Consider the following 16,043-nt stretch of genomic DNA (forward strand, 5'->3'; position numbering starts at 1 on the left):
CTGCAGTCATCCATCCTTCTCACATCTTCTCTGTCATCAAGGAAACCCTGGATGTTGAGTCTCAGTCTTCCATGTTATTGCTTTGTGTGGGCGGTTGATGCCGTGTGTTTAATCCTGAAGGTTGGGAAAGAATTTGCCAGCAACCTTTGTTAACGCTAATGTAGTATTGACTTACCCTTGTCTGGTATAAAGAACAATACATAACAGTATAACAGAGAGAGGAAGAATAATAATCTCTTAAATTAATGCTGTCATTAATTGTTGACTTACCTCTGGTGTAGGCATCTACATCTTAGTTAGAGTAAGTAAAGTAAGTAACTTCTTCTTTGATTTGTTTGATTTTAAGGATGGAGATTGTCCAGTTTTTGCAGCTTTCTTTGTTAGTTTAGTTTATGCACTGATGGTTAAGGGCCGGGGGGGCTCTGGTTTTACGGCCCCAGTCTTCCGTCATCTTTTGTTGATTTGGCTCCAGACGTCCATAGTTCTGGTTAAAATCATGGCATTTTTTGTAAATAAAATAATTTTACTTTAACACAGGAGGATACACTTGTCACCATCCATGTGGTGGGAACGGCTGGATGAGAGTGGAGCGAGGTCTGTTGATGCCATCATCGTCTTCTCCATCCTCACACAGAATCTTTGCTGTCCCAGCATCGTCATCTGGGTCTTCATCCTCCTCCTCATTGGTCTCCATCGGTCGATGACCATCTTCCTCTGACTCATCGTTGGGGTAGAGTGGGGGAATGAGCTCATCTACATTCATAACACCAATCTAATACTCACCTTTAGGGAGGCCATCTTCTGCAGGACGTTCATTTATGTGGTTTACACCACCTGAGGGGAAAACAGATAGCACCTGAAAATCTGACTTCAAATTATGAGGATTTCTCTTAACGTTAATATTTGGGACTAAATAAGCAACAATCAAAGCTAAGGTTAGATACAAACTAGACTCAACCACACAGGTTTCTAAGACACCAACACACAAGGGGCGAACCATTTTAACAGTAATGTCAAATATTGTGCAGATCTGTCTATTTCATGCTGCATTCATTTTAAATTCGAGAGTGGAATACTAACCATCCAACTATTGTAATATATTCGAAATGTAAATTTGCACCATTCAGGCTTCTGAGCACAGTAATAAGGGACAGCTGAGGCAAACACTGTGTTATAGGTTAAACTTTAGTTAAATATAATAGAAATTACATTTCAAATTAGAGCACATATTGAAAACACTATATTTGTTTAAAATGATGTAATAAAAAACAACAACAACAAACCAGAGATAAGGTGGAGACACATGAAGAAAACAAGAAAGAGAAGAGGGGGGGAAGACACAGCATGATGGAAACTACAGAGAGTAGGCCAGTTTGAACAAGTGAATTTTGAGGTGGGACTTGAATGTTTTAATAGTTTCAGACTGTTGGATGTGTAGAGAGATGCAGTTCCAGAGCCTGGGAGCAGTGCAGCTGAAGGCCCTAGCACCCATGGTGCTGAATGGGTGGAGGCGTGATGTAGGGATTGTCAGTAGACCAGCTGAGGATGAGCGGAGGGAGCGGGTGAAGGTATACCCCTGAAGGAGGTCAGATAGGTAGGTGGGGGCGACTTTGTGGAGGGCTTTGTAGGTGAGCAGAAGGTTTTTGTAGTCGATCCGGGATTGAACAGAGAGCCAGTGAAGTTTCAGGAGAATAGGGGTGATGTGTTCAGAGGATTTGGTGCGGCTCGTAATCTGGGCAGCGGTGTTTTGGATGATTTGAAGTCGATTGAGCAGTTTGGTGGGAAGGCCAGAGAGAACAGCATTGCAGTAGTCGATCCGTGATGTGACAAATGCATGGACCAGAACTTCTGTACTGGATTGGGACAGGGACGGGCGGAGTCTGGAGATGTTGCGCAGGTGGAGAAAAGCAGTGCAGGTGATGTTCTTTATGTGGGGTGCAAAGGAGAGAGTGCTGTCCAGAGTGACACCAAGACTTAACTTGACTGGAGAATGGTACTGAGAAGCCATCAATGATGAAGTTTGGGGCAATGGCGTTTTGTGCTTTGGATAAAAATGCTTTTGGAGCAAATGAGAAGGGCCTCAGTTTTGCCGCCATTAAGATTCAAGGAGTTCCTGGTCATCCAGCTCCGAATGTCTTGTAGGCAGGTGGTGAGGGATGTGGGCGGCAGGACAGTGGTTGGTTTTGTAGAAATGCAGACCTGCGTATAATCGGCATACCAGTGAAAGTGTATATTGTGGTGGCGGAGGATTGTGCCAAGGGGAAGGAGGTTGATGATGAACAATAGTGTACCCAGTACTGACCCCTGGGGGACACCCCGTGAAACAGGAGAACACCTTGACTTGTGGTTGCTCAGTTGCACATATTGTGGTCTGTCGTAGAGATAAGATGAAAACCATGAAAGTGCTACACCAGAGATCCCATTGTCAGCCAGGCGCTGGATGAGTGTTAGGTGGGAGATGGTGTCATCCCTCCTAACCCTCCATATTTGAGCCATTTTTGCATGAAAAATTACTTTAACGATTAATTGATTGTGAAAATAAGAGTTGGCAATTATTATTATAATCGTTGCAGCTCTACTTATGAGTAGATACTGTCAGATGTGTATTTTCCTGTGTGTGTGATGCCATTATGTAAGTCACTGAACCACCTGCATTCTTCTTCTCCACTTCTGATCTCTAAAACCAAACAGACTAGATAAAGGTTTTGGACTTGATGAAAGCTGCTTGTTATATTAGGATTAAATAGCATTTACATATGAATGAGGAAAATGATTTCTTGTACTGAAACCAGATAAAAGAAAGGATCCCCCTACATAGAGTGAATCATGTGAGGAAAGACTTACTCATTTGATTTAATGAACACATTCATTCTTCTCTTTACCCTCTTCTAGAACATGAATGGTTTGCTCAGATAAGATATGTAACAGTTGGTTTACACTTTGTTATTCCCTAATCCTATCCCTCTGCATAAATAATTAAAAATGAATCAGTCACACTTGGTTTGCAGCTGCTATTTCTCACTTTAGAGAGCTCATTGAAGACCTGCTGGACTGGGAAGCAACTCTGCGGACATTAGTCAGGTGGCATGTGTGTGGGTGGATGGATAGCTGAATGGTCGGGTGGATGTGCCCTTTACTTTGACAGGGTACAAGTCTGTTTCTGTCTGTTGCTCTACTGCACAGAAACACGTCTTGGCAAAGGCACTGCGAGAGGGAAGAAGAGAAAGAAAGTTGTAAGCAAAGAAGAAAAACAGAGAATCAAGAAAGAATTTATGCAAATGCAATTGACACCAATCATATGACACCTTTGCTCTGTGTTTAAAGGCCAGAATTAAACCTTAGCTCCATTAGCTTATGCCAGATGGGCCAGCAAAGTAACTCAACTGTAGAGAACGGTATCATTGACTGGCTGTTATCAGTGGTTATCAGCATAAGTGTTAGAAGGGGACTGGTACACCTAAGGGTAGGTTCAGAACGCCGTTATCCTCTATTCACATGGTTGCTCACCAATATAAACACAAGAAGGCGGTGACCTCTCGTGGACGTACAATTATGACATGCAAAGGAGAAAGTAACTGAAAGTGAAACCTAAGGAAAATGCAACTCTTTCATAACGTTGGATTATGCATCTTCTCTCCTACTGGTGGGTGCAGTTCGCTCAGTCTGAAGCATCGGTGTGGTGGTGAAAACAATTGGTAATGGCCATTTAACGGCCTGATAACGTTGAAATGTGAAATATGTCAAGAGCACAACATCAACACAATACAATACTAAATACAAAAAAATGCACATAAATCTTGTGAGTTACGGTTATTTGCTTTATAATGTGATATCGACTAATTTCCCTCAGGGCACCAACAGTCACCATTTGTCCACCTAATGATAAGAGGTTTAAAGGTCAGGTGGAAATTGCAAATACTGTCCTCCTGTGCCATTTAGCTAAATAAAGAAATGAAAATGATTTCTAATGTATATTACTGGTAAGAGGATCTGTTGGCTCAAAATGCATTTAAAAGAACATGGTGCACTTATTACTTAAGGCTTTTAAATATCCCTTCCTGTAATGCACATTAGATGGATCTTTCCATTTTCACATAATGCTGGGAAATCAATGTTGTTGCAGTTCATCTTGTGTTTATCTGGAATACAGAGTATTAAAAGTTGTTGTGGGTTTGACAGAGCCATGTGATGTCTTGTGCTCCTACTTATCGCATGGGCTGCTCCTACTTATCGCATTGGCTGCAGTATCTGCAGTAACATCAGAGACTAGTGTTTACTATAAATGTACAGTCAACTTAAAACCCACATATTCGGATCCGCAGCCCGCAGGGGAACAAACCACCTCGGATTACATCTCAAATGTTAACCAATTGAAACTGTTGATGAGGACAGCCTGACGCAGAATGTGTTGCTTTTCATAATAGGAATCATCATCCTGTTAAAGATGGAAACTTTTAAATGCTTTATAAATTTCCTCTCGTTCTGCTGAGCATTAGTAAATCCAATGGAAATGTTAAAGCTTAAAGGTCTGCTTCAGGAGAACACTGCAGTTTTCCATCAGAAAGATCATAATAGCTATTTAAATGTCCCATCTAAAATTAGACCATGGCTTGACTTCTGATTTGAACTTTAACACGAAATGTTCAGTGCAAGACCTTTGTCTACATGTCACCCACCGAAACCATTATAAATATGATGATGATATTTTAAAACTTCTAAAAGTTTGAGATTGGACATAATTTTGCTTTATAAATCAACTTGCCCCATTACCTTTTCTTCCTCTTCACCTTTTAGTTTCCACAGACTGAGCACTGTGCAGTGATTTTCAACTACTGTGCTGTGAGAGATCGTCAGGTGTACCGTGGGAAATTATCCAACTTTTTTTTAATCAATTGTCTCCGACAGCACTTCATTCACAACATAACTTCAAAGTTTATTGGGTTTAGTCAACGGCTCGAATGTGTGTGTGTGTGTGTGTGTGTGTGTGTGTGTGTGTGTGTGTGTGTGTGTGGGGGGGGGGGGGGGGGTATTATTAAAAGAAAATAAGGTTGTGATGTGGCACTGCATCAAAGGAGAACCTGCTTGTTGATATTTAATTGTTTTTTGTTACCAATTTTGCATCATAACCTCCATACTTAATGTTCATGATCACAACTGAATGAGGAACTCAGAGCTGCTGGCCTTGTATTTAAGACTTTTAAGTATTTAAACCTTTGTTTTCCCACAGCTTGCATATTCAAATCATACATTATTTTAATTTAAATATGTTTATTGAGCCAAAGAAGATTATATATACAGTATATTGTTTTGTCAATAACGTGGGCATCAGACAGGACCAGGACAACAGGTGCGGCCACGATTCATGATCCAGATGAAAGACACAGAAACTCCAGGGATGATGCTGAGTTAGTGACATGCATTTAATGGACATGAATGCATACAGATAGAGAGGGAGAGGAGGAGAGAGAAGAGAGGTGTAAATCCACCGGCAGTCTAAACCCATAGCAGCATAACTAGGGGCTTGGCTCAAGACATTTTTATTTAATGATGCAGGAAACAATAAACAACCTTGTGCATTAATATATAAATAAGACATCAAATAAATCTTAATCTAAGAATAAAAAGGTAACTCAGATAAGGCAGTCTAGGATAATTTGATTTCTACCTTTATCTTTCCCCTTAATCATTAATAATTCTTCCAGAGTTTGTATTGAGCACCAACATTGATAACAGAAAGAGGATAGTTCCTTTCCTTTATTTTTTTGAGGATTTACTGCAACTGTACCACTAATAATAAATACAAATTAATGACCCGCATTAGTTCAGACAATAGAGAGAAAAAAATAAAAAGTGTCATGTTTCATACAGATTCTATCCAGATTCCTAAGTTCGATCCCGGCATAGATTTCACTCAGAAACAAACAAAACACAGGAGAAGATGACCTAGATCCAGCATGAGAATATGAATTGAGCTTAATGGAGGAAGCTAAGAAGACACTGGAAAGATCCCAGTCTTCATACAGGAGGAACGACGAGGGATGAGGAACGACGAGGGATGAGGAACAACGAGGGAGGAGGAGGAACGACAAGGGATGAGGAACGACAAGGGATGAGGAACGACAAGGGATGAGGAACGACAAGGGATGAGGAACGACGAGGGAGGAGGACGCACGGCGAACGACAATGGAGCGCGCGCGCCGAACAACAAGGGATGAGGAATGACGAGGGATGAGGAACGACGAGGGATGAGAAACGACGAGGGATGAGGATCGACGAGGGATGAGGAACGACAAGGGAGGAGGAATGATGAGGTATGAGGAACGACGAGGTATGAGGAACGACGAGGTATGAGGAACGACGAGGTATGAGGAACGACGAGGGATGAGGAACGACGAGGGATGAGGATCGACGAGGGATGAGGAACGACGAGGGAGGAGGAATCGACGATGGATGAGGAACGACGAGGGAGGAGGAACGACGAGGGAGGAGGAACGACGAGGGAGGAGGAACGACTCAGGTATGAGGAACGACGAGGTATGAGGAACGACGAGGGATGAGGAACAACGAGGGATGAGGAACAACGAGGTATGAGGAACGACGAGGTATGAGGAACGACGAGGGAGGAGGAACGACGAGGGATGAGGAACGACAAGGTATGAGGATCGACGAGAGATGAGGAACGACGAGGGAGGAGGAATCGACGATGGATGAGGAACGACGAGGGAGGAGGAACGACGAGGGATGAGGAACGACGAGGGAGGAGGAATCGACGATGGATGAGGAACGACGAGGGAGGAGGAACGACGAGGGAGGAGGAACGACGAGGTATGAGGAACGACGAGGGATGAGGATCGACGAGGGATGAGGAACGACGAGGGAGGAGGAATCGACGAGGGATGAGGAACGACGAGGGATGAGAAACGACGATGGAACGCCGAACGACGCTGGAAAGCGCCCCGAACGACGAGGGATGAGGAACGACGAGGGAGGAGGACACACGCACGCCGAACGCATAAAACACATAATGCATAAAGCAGGAGGAGAAGATCAGGGAGAGGATGGAGACCAGGGAGAGGACTCTTCTCTCTGCTGGAGAAACTTGTTGACAAATGAAATGTAAATTAATTGAAATAAATAATATATATAATGATAAATATATTGTGTATTTAATTTACATGAATTATAAATAAAAATTAATGAAAATTTAATTGATTTCAAGGTTCAAGAATTGTGTACATATGATTTATTAATTTAGAATAGGGATTATTTAATTTATAAAACTACCTATCAATGAATGGAAATGAATGATCGAACAAAGAAAATGATTGAATGATTGTAAACAGAAACATATTATAAAACAATATAACATTTACAGTATATACAGATAAAGTTTGCTGCTGGACTTGGATGGGATGCCACAATAAAGCCCCTGTTGTCTCCTGATGCATCATCTGGGGTGGTCTCCAGCAGTGACGTGCGGTGAGGTTCATGGCTGGGGAGGCACTGACTCTTTCAGAATCAGATTTACAAATATATGAACCCAACTCTGTAGCACTTTGAGTTTTGTTTATTCAAATGAAAAGTACACTTATAAATACAATTTATTATTATTATTACTATAACTGAGTAGCTTATTCACCATTTTCTTGGACCAAAAAATCCCGTCAAATTCTCTCAACCTCGGTTTTACCAGGCCGGGGAACGTGCTCCTCTTTCAGTCCGCTGGGCATTATTTTACATTACAGTTCATTTAGCTGACGCTTTTGACCAAAGCGACGTACAAAAAGTGTAAACAATCATGAGGTTACAACTCCGAACAGCAAGAATCTTGTAAGTACAATAGCTTCAAATAGGTACAATCTTATAAGTGAACACTGTCTTCAAATGAACCAGTTTGAAGTGCAACATAAGTGCAACATACAGAAACAGTAGATTACAAATTCAACTATTAGCTATAAATAAGCCAAACCAATATAAGTGCAACATACAAAGTACAGTTATTTTGTTTTCTTCATTCGCCGAGGTGCAGTCGAAACAGGTGAGTTTTCAGTCTGCGATGGAAGGTGTGAAGACTGTCTGCTGTGGTCCATAATTATTTCCCTCTGAGATGTAGTGGAGTATAAGTATAGTAAAAGCATCAAATGGAAAGTACAAGTTCATTTGTACTTAAGTAAAACACTTGAGTACCTAATTTCCACAACTCTCCCACTCCACTACATCTCAGAAGGAAATATTGTACTTTCTACTCCACTACATTTATTTGACAGCTTTAGTTCCTAATTACTTAAAGAGGCGTTCTGTGAAGAGGTGCACTATTTCCGAAAAGCCATGTGTATTTGACACAAATATGACGTCACCAGTCATAATACCAGCGATTGGTCGGTGCAGCCACGAGGCCGTTCGTCCTCTCTCTTTCATTGGGTGCAATTTTAAACCCCCTCCCCCTTATTGGCCCGAGCGTCGCTTAGCTATTGGCTGAATTCACAGACCGACAATTTGAAAATCGGTGTCACGTACACAGAGTGGGGAGCAGCTGCACGGAGAAAGGGAGAGAGACAAAGATTAGGACGTAATCTGTTCACAAACAAAGGTAAACGGAAGCTAAAGTTTCCCCTTGACTACGCTTAACGTTTATTTCAATCACGCAGTCACATTGTTACCACACAGTCTTGTGTTGTTACGTTAGAGTCTGGCGAGATCACGATGTTTAATTGTTTGTGTTGATTGAATTAGGCACAGCTGCGGTGATGTTACATTGTTGCAGGCCAGGGAGTTAAACACAGGATTGTTTATTGTTTCATGCATCATTAAATTAATGTGTATATATTAAACTGCTGGTCAAAAATAAATATAAACTCTGGTATTTGACAGAAAGTTGCCGCAATGTTAGCCGGGGAGGACGGTGCCCAGCTACAGTGCTGTTTGACCGTGGAGCATCTGAACACCTCCGGCGAGGCCACCCGGAGGCAGGTCATCCGTAAAGCGTCTGTTATTCTGGGCCGGAATGAGTTCCAGGAGATTATCCTCCGGGTCCACGACGGAAAAATCCCGCAAAATTACCATCTGAAAGAATTCAAACTTTTTACTAAATTCGTCAGAGATGGGAAGTGCACCGTCAAACTGCTCCCTGAAAACACCCAGCTGCTCTTCTCCAACTGCCCCCCTGACCGGCTGAACCTCTTCCTCAAAACCCTGAGCATCAAACACCAGGCCCGGCTGAGCAGCAAGTCTCTGAGCGACCGAGAGAAGCTCAACGCCGGTCTGCCCCGCAGCTTCGAAGCTATCAGCCCCCTGCAGCAAAAAGATATCCAGAAGGTGAATGAGCTGAGGAGTAAAGTGGCTCCCAAAGGGCTGGCAAACTGCACTAATAGGACTGCTGTGGCAGGGACAGGACAGCAGGTCAAAAGGTCGAGGAGTGACACAAACTTCAGCCCAGTGAGTTAATGAACACAAACAATGAACCGTTCTCATACAATTGTATTGACCTACACCAACCTTTTCCCTCCTGGATTGATTACATTCTCTCTCTTTTGTATCTAATCTGTTAAATATGTCACCGGCTGTGTGTTTCAGGTGAAGGCCAACCCGAGCAAGAAGCCCATTCTGTCTCTGCCATCACGTAAACTGAATAAAGAACAGGCCGCTGTCCTCAGTGCTGTGCTGAGTGGAAAGAATGTCTTCTTCACTGGAAGTGCGGGTAAGTGTGTAACAATAGCATTTTTTAAAATTGCATCTTCATAACAACTTTGTAATAACTAGATGTCAAAAAAAGATGCTCTTGCATAATACATTCTGCATAACTGAATTATGTTATGTCTTACTGATGCTGCCATTAAGGCTTTTTAAAAAGAATTTCCTCAAGAGGATCTAATGCAAATCTCCTTTCATGACACATTTATGGTGTTCTTCCTCCGGTGATTGTGTGCAATTATTACCTTTTTTATATTTATATAAATAATTATAATGTTTTGAATGTGTTTCTCAGGTACAGGAAAGTCCTTCTTACTGAAGAGAATCATGGGATCTCTTCCTCCAAAGAGCACGTTTGCCACAGCCAGCACAGGAGTGGCTGCGTGTCACATTGGAGGAACGACGTTACACAACTTTGCTGGTGAGTCGTTGGTTGGAGATGAAATTGATTTTTTACAAAAGACTGACATAAATGTCTCTGTAAATAACACATCATTATTGGTGAGAGGTTATTCCACCACTCCAAGTAATTGGCCAATTTGCTGGTTTCAGCAAAGGCCTATCCTAATATTAGACTGTACTATGGGACACAAAGTAGAATCCTTATCAGTAGGGTAGCAAGTAACTGCTTTTTTCATGAATCGTTTAGCATTCAAGTCAATAGTGAACAAATGCCTATCTCAATTCCTCATAGCCCAAGGCAGCGTATTCAAATTGCTTGTTTAATCCGACCAAGAGCAGCGAAGTCGAACCAGTGAATGTCTCCTTGAAGAATTACTGAAACAAGTATCGATGTTCAGCCTGTGTGACACACACCTGGCCAAATATATACTAGCTAAACCTTTCGGGGGAAACTGAACATAAACTAAAACTTGCAAACGCACTCTAAAAAGGAAATAAAACTAATTTAAAATAACATTGAAAAGTCAAAACCTTTATAACCTTGCTTATCATCAGTGTTTTGTGTACCTTGCTGCAGCCTTTGACTCTTATCTGTGATGTGCTAATTAATTTGTGTGTCCTCTGGCCGTCTGTCTCTCTACCCTCCTGCATCCGTGCACGCTCTCAGGTATTGGCTCCGGTTCTGCCCCGCTGGAGCAGTGTATCGAGTTGGCTCAGAGGCCCGGGGTGCTGCAGCACTGGACCAGCTGTCGACACCTCATCATCGACGAGCTCTCCATGGTGGAGGCCCAGTTCTTTGATAAGCTCGAGTCGGTGGCAAGGTGAGACGACAGTCTGAAAAAAAATCTCCTTTATGATGCTACAGTATATCATAGAAGTTTTAAATTGAGCAGATTACAAATTGATTTATGTTGAAGCGCTCTGCTAATGATTCCAATCATCCCCAACCACAGAACTCTGTTATTTAATCATTCTTGTTATCTTAACACTTCTTGTCACTGGTGATTGATATGATTTAATTAAAGCTCTTTCAGAAAGCTGTTGGGTAAGCACATGGCTTTTCACAAAACTGAAACTATGTTTTGAAGGGTTAAAGTAAGATTGGAGAGTTTAAACGGTGTACTGAAAAGTTGAATACATTTCTTAAACATGTTAAATGTCTGTAATCAGTCCAACTCATGTTTGTAGTTTTGCAAAATGTTAAATTCAGTTTCCAAATGCGTGGACATTTTACAGGTTACACACTCCTTTCAGAGACTCACATTTCCTCAACATCCGTTCACATTATAGTGTTCCTCAGAGTTAGTGTTAGTGCACAGTTACCTCGAGCAATTTGAACACATCAAAAGTTAATTTTGTGTTTCAGTATGGATCCGGTTAGAATAGATTTTCTGTTTTACTAAAGCTCAGCGGCGACCTGTGAACTATATTGTGTGACACATTGTAGGATTGATATTAGATTATAGGCCGTCACGTCTTCTCACTGCACTCCTTTAGGTCGGTGAGGAGGTCGACTGTGCCATTTGGAGGCATCCAGCTGATCGTCTGTGGCGACTTCCTCCAGCTCCCTCCTGTTTCCAAGGGAAAGGAAAAGGCCAGCTTCTGCTTCCAGGTCAGACCATCGTGGAGCTTTAGAACTTCCGATGTGTTTATTTTATGGATTTTTAGTAACTCTGTGTCAGGAAGATGGTAGGGGATTAGCGACGTTGGGTATTTTACCTTGAAATAACTGAACATTTGAACAACTCTATGATGTCATGCTTTGTTCCTTTAGAAAAACAGATCATAATGAAACTAATTGATTGGACAAATTGCTGCAGCTCTACAGTAGAGTCAGTACTGTTTTCATGAGTCTGTTCCACAGAAGAGCATTAATGGATGTAGTTTAAAAAAAGAAAATAGTATTTTCCTATATTTCAGGCCAGGAGTTGGCGTAAAGTCATACACGTCAACATGGAGCTAATGGAGGTTCGGAGGCAAACTGACCAGTCCTTCATCTCCCTCCTGCAGAAAGTGAGGGTGGGCAGGTGATGAAATGGGCATACAATAATAAATAAAAATAAAAATTCATACAACTAATGTGATCCCAGTGCACACCCATTTATACCAAATATACAAGATAATGTGTTGTGTATTTGCATTTCGAGCTGTTACAGGCCTTTCAGGCACAGCAAGTCATTGCATAGACTACAGAACATTTGTGCCGTGCTGCATAAATGGCTTACTAAAAGAAAAGATCTGTCTTAATTACCACCATTCAGGGTGACTGAGGACGTCACCGCTAAGCTGATGGAAAGCGCATACCATCACATCGAGAAGGACGGCATTCTAGCGACCAGGCTGTGCACGCACAAGGATGACGTGGAGCTCACAAACGAGAACAAACTCCAGCAGCTGCCAGGTCTGACTTCTTCCAATTTTTTATTATTATTATTTGTTACTCAAACAGTTCCAGATCCAGGTGAAAATCGATGGCATTAGTCGTGTATAGAAACCCATTTCCTCCAGATAGTTTTAGGACTCAGCCAGACTCTACTTATTTTCTGTGTTATCCTGTTTTGGTACACTTTTGTTTTTTAAGCCATAACTGCATCACTTTTTTTGGCAGTTGAGTCTGAACCAACATTTTTCATGATCTTTTAACTATTTTGTTGTTTGTGGTTTAATACGCTAACTTTAGGTTCTTTACATTACTGTTTGCATGTCCCCATCATATTTTCTATGTAAAACTGCAATAATAATAATAATAATAATCATGTGCATGTATAAATAATAATAATTATTCTCTCTTTTTCCCTTTTTAGGTTCAGTGCGTGCGTTTGAGGCACTGGACAGCGACCCAGTCCTGGTGAAGACGATCGATGCTCACAGCCCCGTCAGCAGACTGATCCAGCTCAAAGTGGGAGCTCAGGTGAGGCTGCGTGCAGAGAGAAATTTGGCATGCAACATTGCACTTTTGATTTGTGTCCAGTTGTAGCAATAGTGTGCCCGGTTTGAATGAAGACACTCTTTGAAATGTGATGCTTGTTCTTTTTAAGGTCATGCTGACAAAGAACCTGGATGTCGCTCGAGGTCTGGTGAACGGAGCGCGAGGGGTTGTGGTGGCTTTTGAGTCCGGAAAACATGGTCAGTATATTTTATTTCTGCATCTTGAAAAGCCAGCATATGCTCTTAGTGGCAAGAGAATTGCATATACTTACTTTAAGGGATCGTAACTGGAGGATACTTGATAGAAAGTGTTCTTTTAAACATTTCTTTTTATTGTGGCAGCAGGTCAGGCAGAAACAAAATAACAAATGCCTTTTAATGAAAATCCCACACATTTTCTTTTCAGTAATAACAGTGGTGGTAGATTTTCATCCATCTATGTACTGACTCATTCCCCGTTTCCTCAGGGCTCCCACGTGTGCGTTTCTTGTGTGGCGTCACAGAGGTGCTGAAGTTTGAGCGCTGGGTGTTTAAGTCTGGTGGTGGGATCCACCTGAGTCGACAGCAGCTGCCACTCAAGCTGGCCTGGGCCATCTCCATCCACAAGAGCCAGGTGAGCATCTCGCACAAATACTGAGACAAATGCTCACGCTCACCGCGATGACATTACTTTCTCTCTGTGGAAGACAATGTTCAGTGTTGCCATGGCACACCTCTGTTTTGTTTGTCTTTCTTTTGAATGCATGACTCATGAGCCAAAAACTAATTCATCTCTGTTTGTATTTGTAGTCACCTCGAGGCCGCCACAATTGGCTTCAGGTTTGAATTGTGAGCTGGCCTTGATGCTCACTCACTGTCCACATTATCGCTTATCATTTTAGTGTTAAACAGGTGAGGGAAGGTGGACGCACTGCCAGAAATATAGACTGTGTTCAGATACGTTTTGCACAAGAAAATATTTCAGTTTTTGCATTGTCTATTATCACTGGATTTAATTCTGACACCAGCAGCATAGTGGGGACATAAAGCTTGCAGACACTCGGTCACTCTGCATCTTCTTGCCATTATCGTGAAATTTTGTACTGAATACACCTAACTTAAAATAACTTTTATCTAGTGCCTCCAGCAGGCCAGTGTTTACCCGTGAAATACCTCAACATCTACCAAGTGGATTGGCACATTAGTTACCGACATTATTGATTCTCAGATGACTATTTTTCTTGTATACCAACTGCTTCAGCAGTATACTTTAAAGAGTAGAATTGTACTACTTGATATTGTAGTACACTTTTGGTTAGCAGTATGGATTCTTTAGTCTTGTTTTTTAAAGAGCTCCTCTGTTCAGTATGCTCACTGCTATTTGTACCACTACTTTTCCTTGAGATGGACGGCCAGGCACTCTCACTCGCTGTGCTATTAACAGAGTGATCGTGTTGATCTGGTTTACAGAGAAGACTGATCTATCATCAGTCGTGCCTTTCACATCTAAAATGTAACTACACAATCCTTTGAGTTTTAAACTAAGATTGTGTAAGTGATGAAAGAAACATGGCAAATTATTAATAAGTGAGTATGAAGTTAGAGATTCTTGTATTTATATAAACAACTATAGTGCCCCACTGTCCTCCTCACTTCCTGTCATTTGTCAGTGTGCTTTCCAATAATAAAGACACAAAATAAAACGTTTCTACTGTTTCAAAATCACACAGCAAGCGGAGATAAATAATGTGGGACATTTTCTATAGAGACCTGGTCGTACAAATAAAAGGGAGAAAAAAACCTACCAACCCTGTATTACTGCTACCAACAAATGAGCTGTAATTGTGTAATCGCCACTCTGTTGCCTCACCACCGGCTCCGGTGGCAAACTCCATATCCTGTCTTCACTCTCTGAAATTGGTTAGAGAACAAAGGGTTCCTCTAGGTCAGGGCTCGGGAACCTATGGCTCTTTCGATAACGATATCGCTCGCTGACATTTTTTAACATGATTAACAAGTAACAAATAATTATACTGTGCCATTTAAAGTAAAACATTTAGCAGCGGATTTTGTTTGAGTTCTCCCCTCTCCTTTCCTCCGCTCCGTCTCTGACTGTAACTGTGTCGCCATATTTGATCTATAGCACAGGAGCTAAAGCGACTCAACTGCGTCCCTTCAAATGGAAATGAGTGGGCCTATAAGAACTGCAATATCTGAGAATAACAGGCTGGGGTGGGGACATTGCCCATGTCAATTTTGAATCCTGTTTTTGGATACGCTTTATGTAAAATACTGTGTTTTTCATCCATCAATGCATATTTTGAGAAAATAAAAATAATCTCATTCTGTTTAGTAAAATTGCTTTTCTGACCTGTAGCCAAATGTATTTTAGGGAATGACCCTTGACTGTGTGGAGATCTCTCTGGCACGCGTATTCGAGAGTGGCCAGGCGTACGTGGCCTTGTCTCGGGCTCGGAGTCTGGAGGGTCTGCGAGTGATGGACTTTGACCCCCGCGTGGTCAGGGCAGATTCAGATGTTCTCGTCTTCTACAAGAAACTGAGAAAGGAGAGACTTCTCATGCAGGTAAAAGCAGAGCTCTCATTGAATACAAATAATTTGTGTGTGTGTGATCACAATGACTCATAAAAGCAGTTACATTACATTTAGGAGTGTTGCAGAAGACTTTCTTTTTTAGGCAATGTTCAATCTTGTAAAATAACTTTGTCTCTGCAGGCCTCTATGGATGATTTTCTTGGCAACGCAACAAGAGAACTTTTGGTGAAGGAGAATTGATCTACATCTTTGATATTATGCACCGTGTGCATGAGTTATCTTATTTGGTTTTCTTAAATTACTGCAGTCTACCTCTCAGTTTCTGCTTTAAGCTGCAGCACTAAGTCACACTGCCATCTAATGGCCATGTTTGAGATTTTTATGCCTTTTTAATTTATTATGATTGTTGGTATATATTCCAATAAAGTTTGTCAACCTGTACCTGTGTGGAGCTTTTATTAGGCCTGAGTGCCCTGCCATTACACCACAA

General features: G+C 41.7%; 1 protein-coding gene across 2 annotated transcripts; it reads left to right on the forward strand.

Annotated features, from left to right (window-relative positions):
• The first annotated feature begins 8,468 nt into the window (after positions 1–8,468).
• Positions 8,469–15,994, forward strand: pif1 (PIF1 5'-to-3' DNA helicase homolog (S. cerevisiae)). 2 transcript variants are annotated; one of them, XM_029453665.1, is made up of 13 exons: positions 8,469–8,590; positions 8,872–9,435; positions 9,574–9,697; positions 9,986–10,111; positions 10,760–10,913; positions 11,590–11,704; positions 12,013–12,119; positions 12,354–12,493; positions 12,897–13,003; positions 13,131–13,218; positions 13,488–13,633; positions 15,392–15,583; positions 15,734–15,994. In XM_029453665.1, the coding sequence occupies exons 2-13, from the start codon at positions 8,884–8,886 to the stop codon at positions 15,791–15,793; spliced, it is 1,911 nt and encodes a 636-aa protein (XP_029309525.1). In that variant the 5' UTR covers positions 8,469–8,590; positions 8,872–8,883; the 3' UTR covers positions 15,794–15,994. The 2 variants fall into 2 exon arrangements, with proteins under 2 accessions (XP_029309525.1, XP_029309526.1); XM_029453666.1 differs by having other exon boundaries at positions 8,470–8,590; positions 8,876–9,435.
• Positions 15,995–16,043: the final 49 nt, after the last annotated feature.

The sequence above is a fragment of the Cottoperca gobio genome, chromosome 17, assembly GCF_900634415.1.
Source record: "Cottoperca gobio chromosome 17, fCotGob3.1, whole genome shotgun sequence".
NCBI classification, from domain to species: domain Eukaryota; kingdom Metazoa; phylum Chordata; class Actinopteri; order Perciformes; family Bovichtidae; genus Cottoperca; species Cottoperca gobio.

Excerpts from the sequence above, each read along its gene's own strand:
- pif1 (XM_029453665.1), top strand. The coding sequence starts at position 8,884 with ATGTTAGCCGGGGAGGACGGTGCCCAGCTACAGTGCTGTTTGACCGTG. Across the intron at positions 9,436-9,573 it reads GTGACACAAACTTCAGCCCA|GTGAAGGCCAACCCGAGCAA; the intron begins GTGAGTTAATGA and ends TGTGTGTTTCAG. Across the intron at positions 10,914-11,589 it reads AAGCTCGAGTCGGTGGCAAG|GTCGGTGAGGAGGTCGACTG; the intron begins GTGAGACGACAG and ends GCACTCCTTTAG.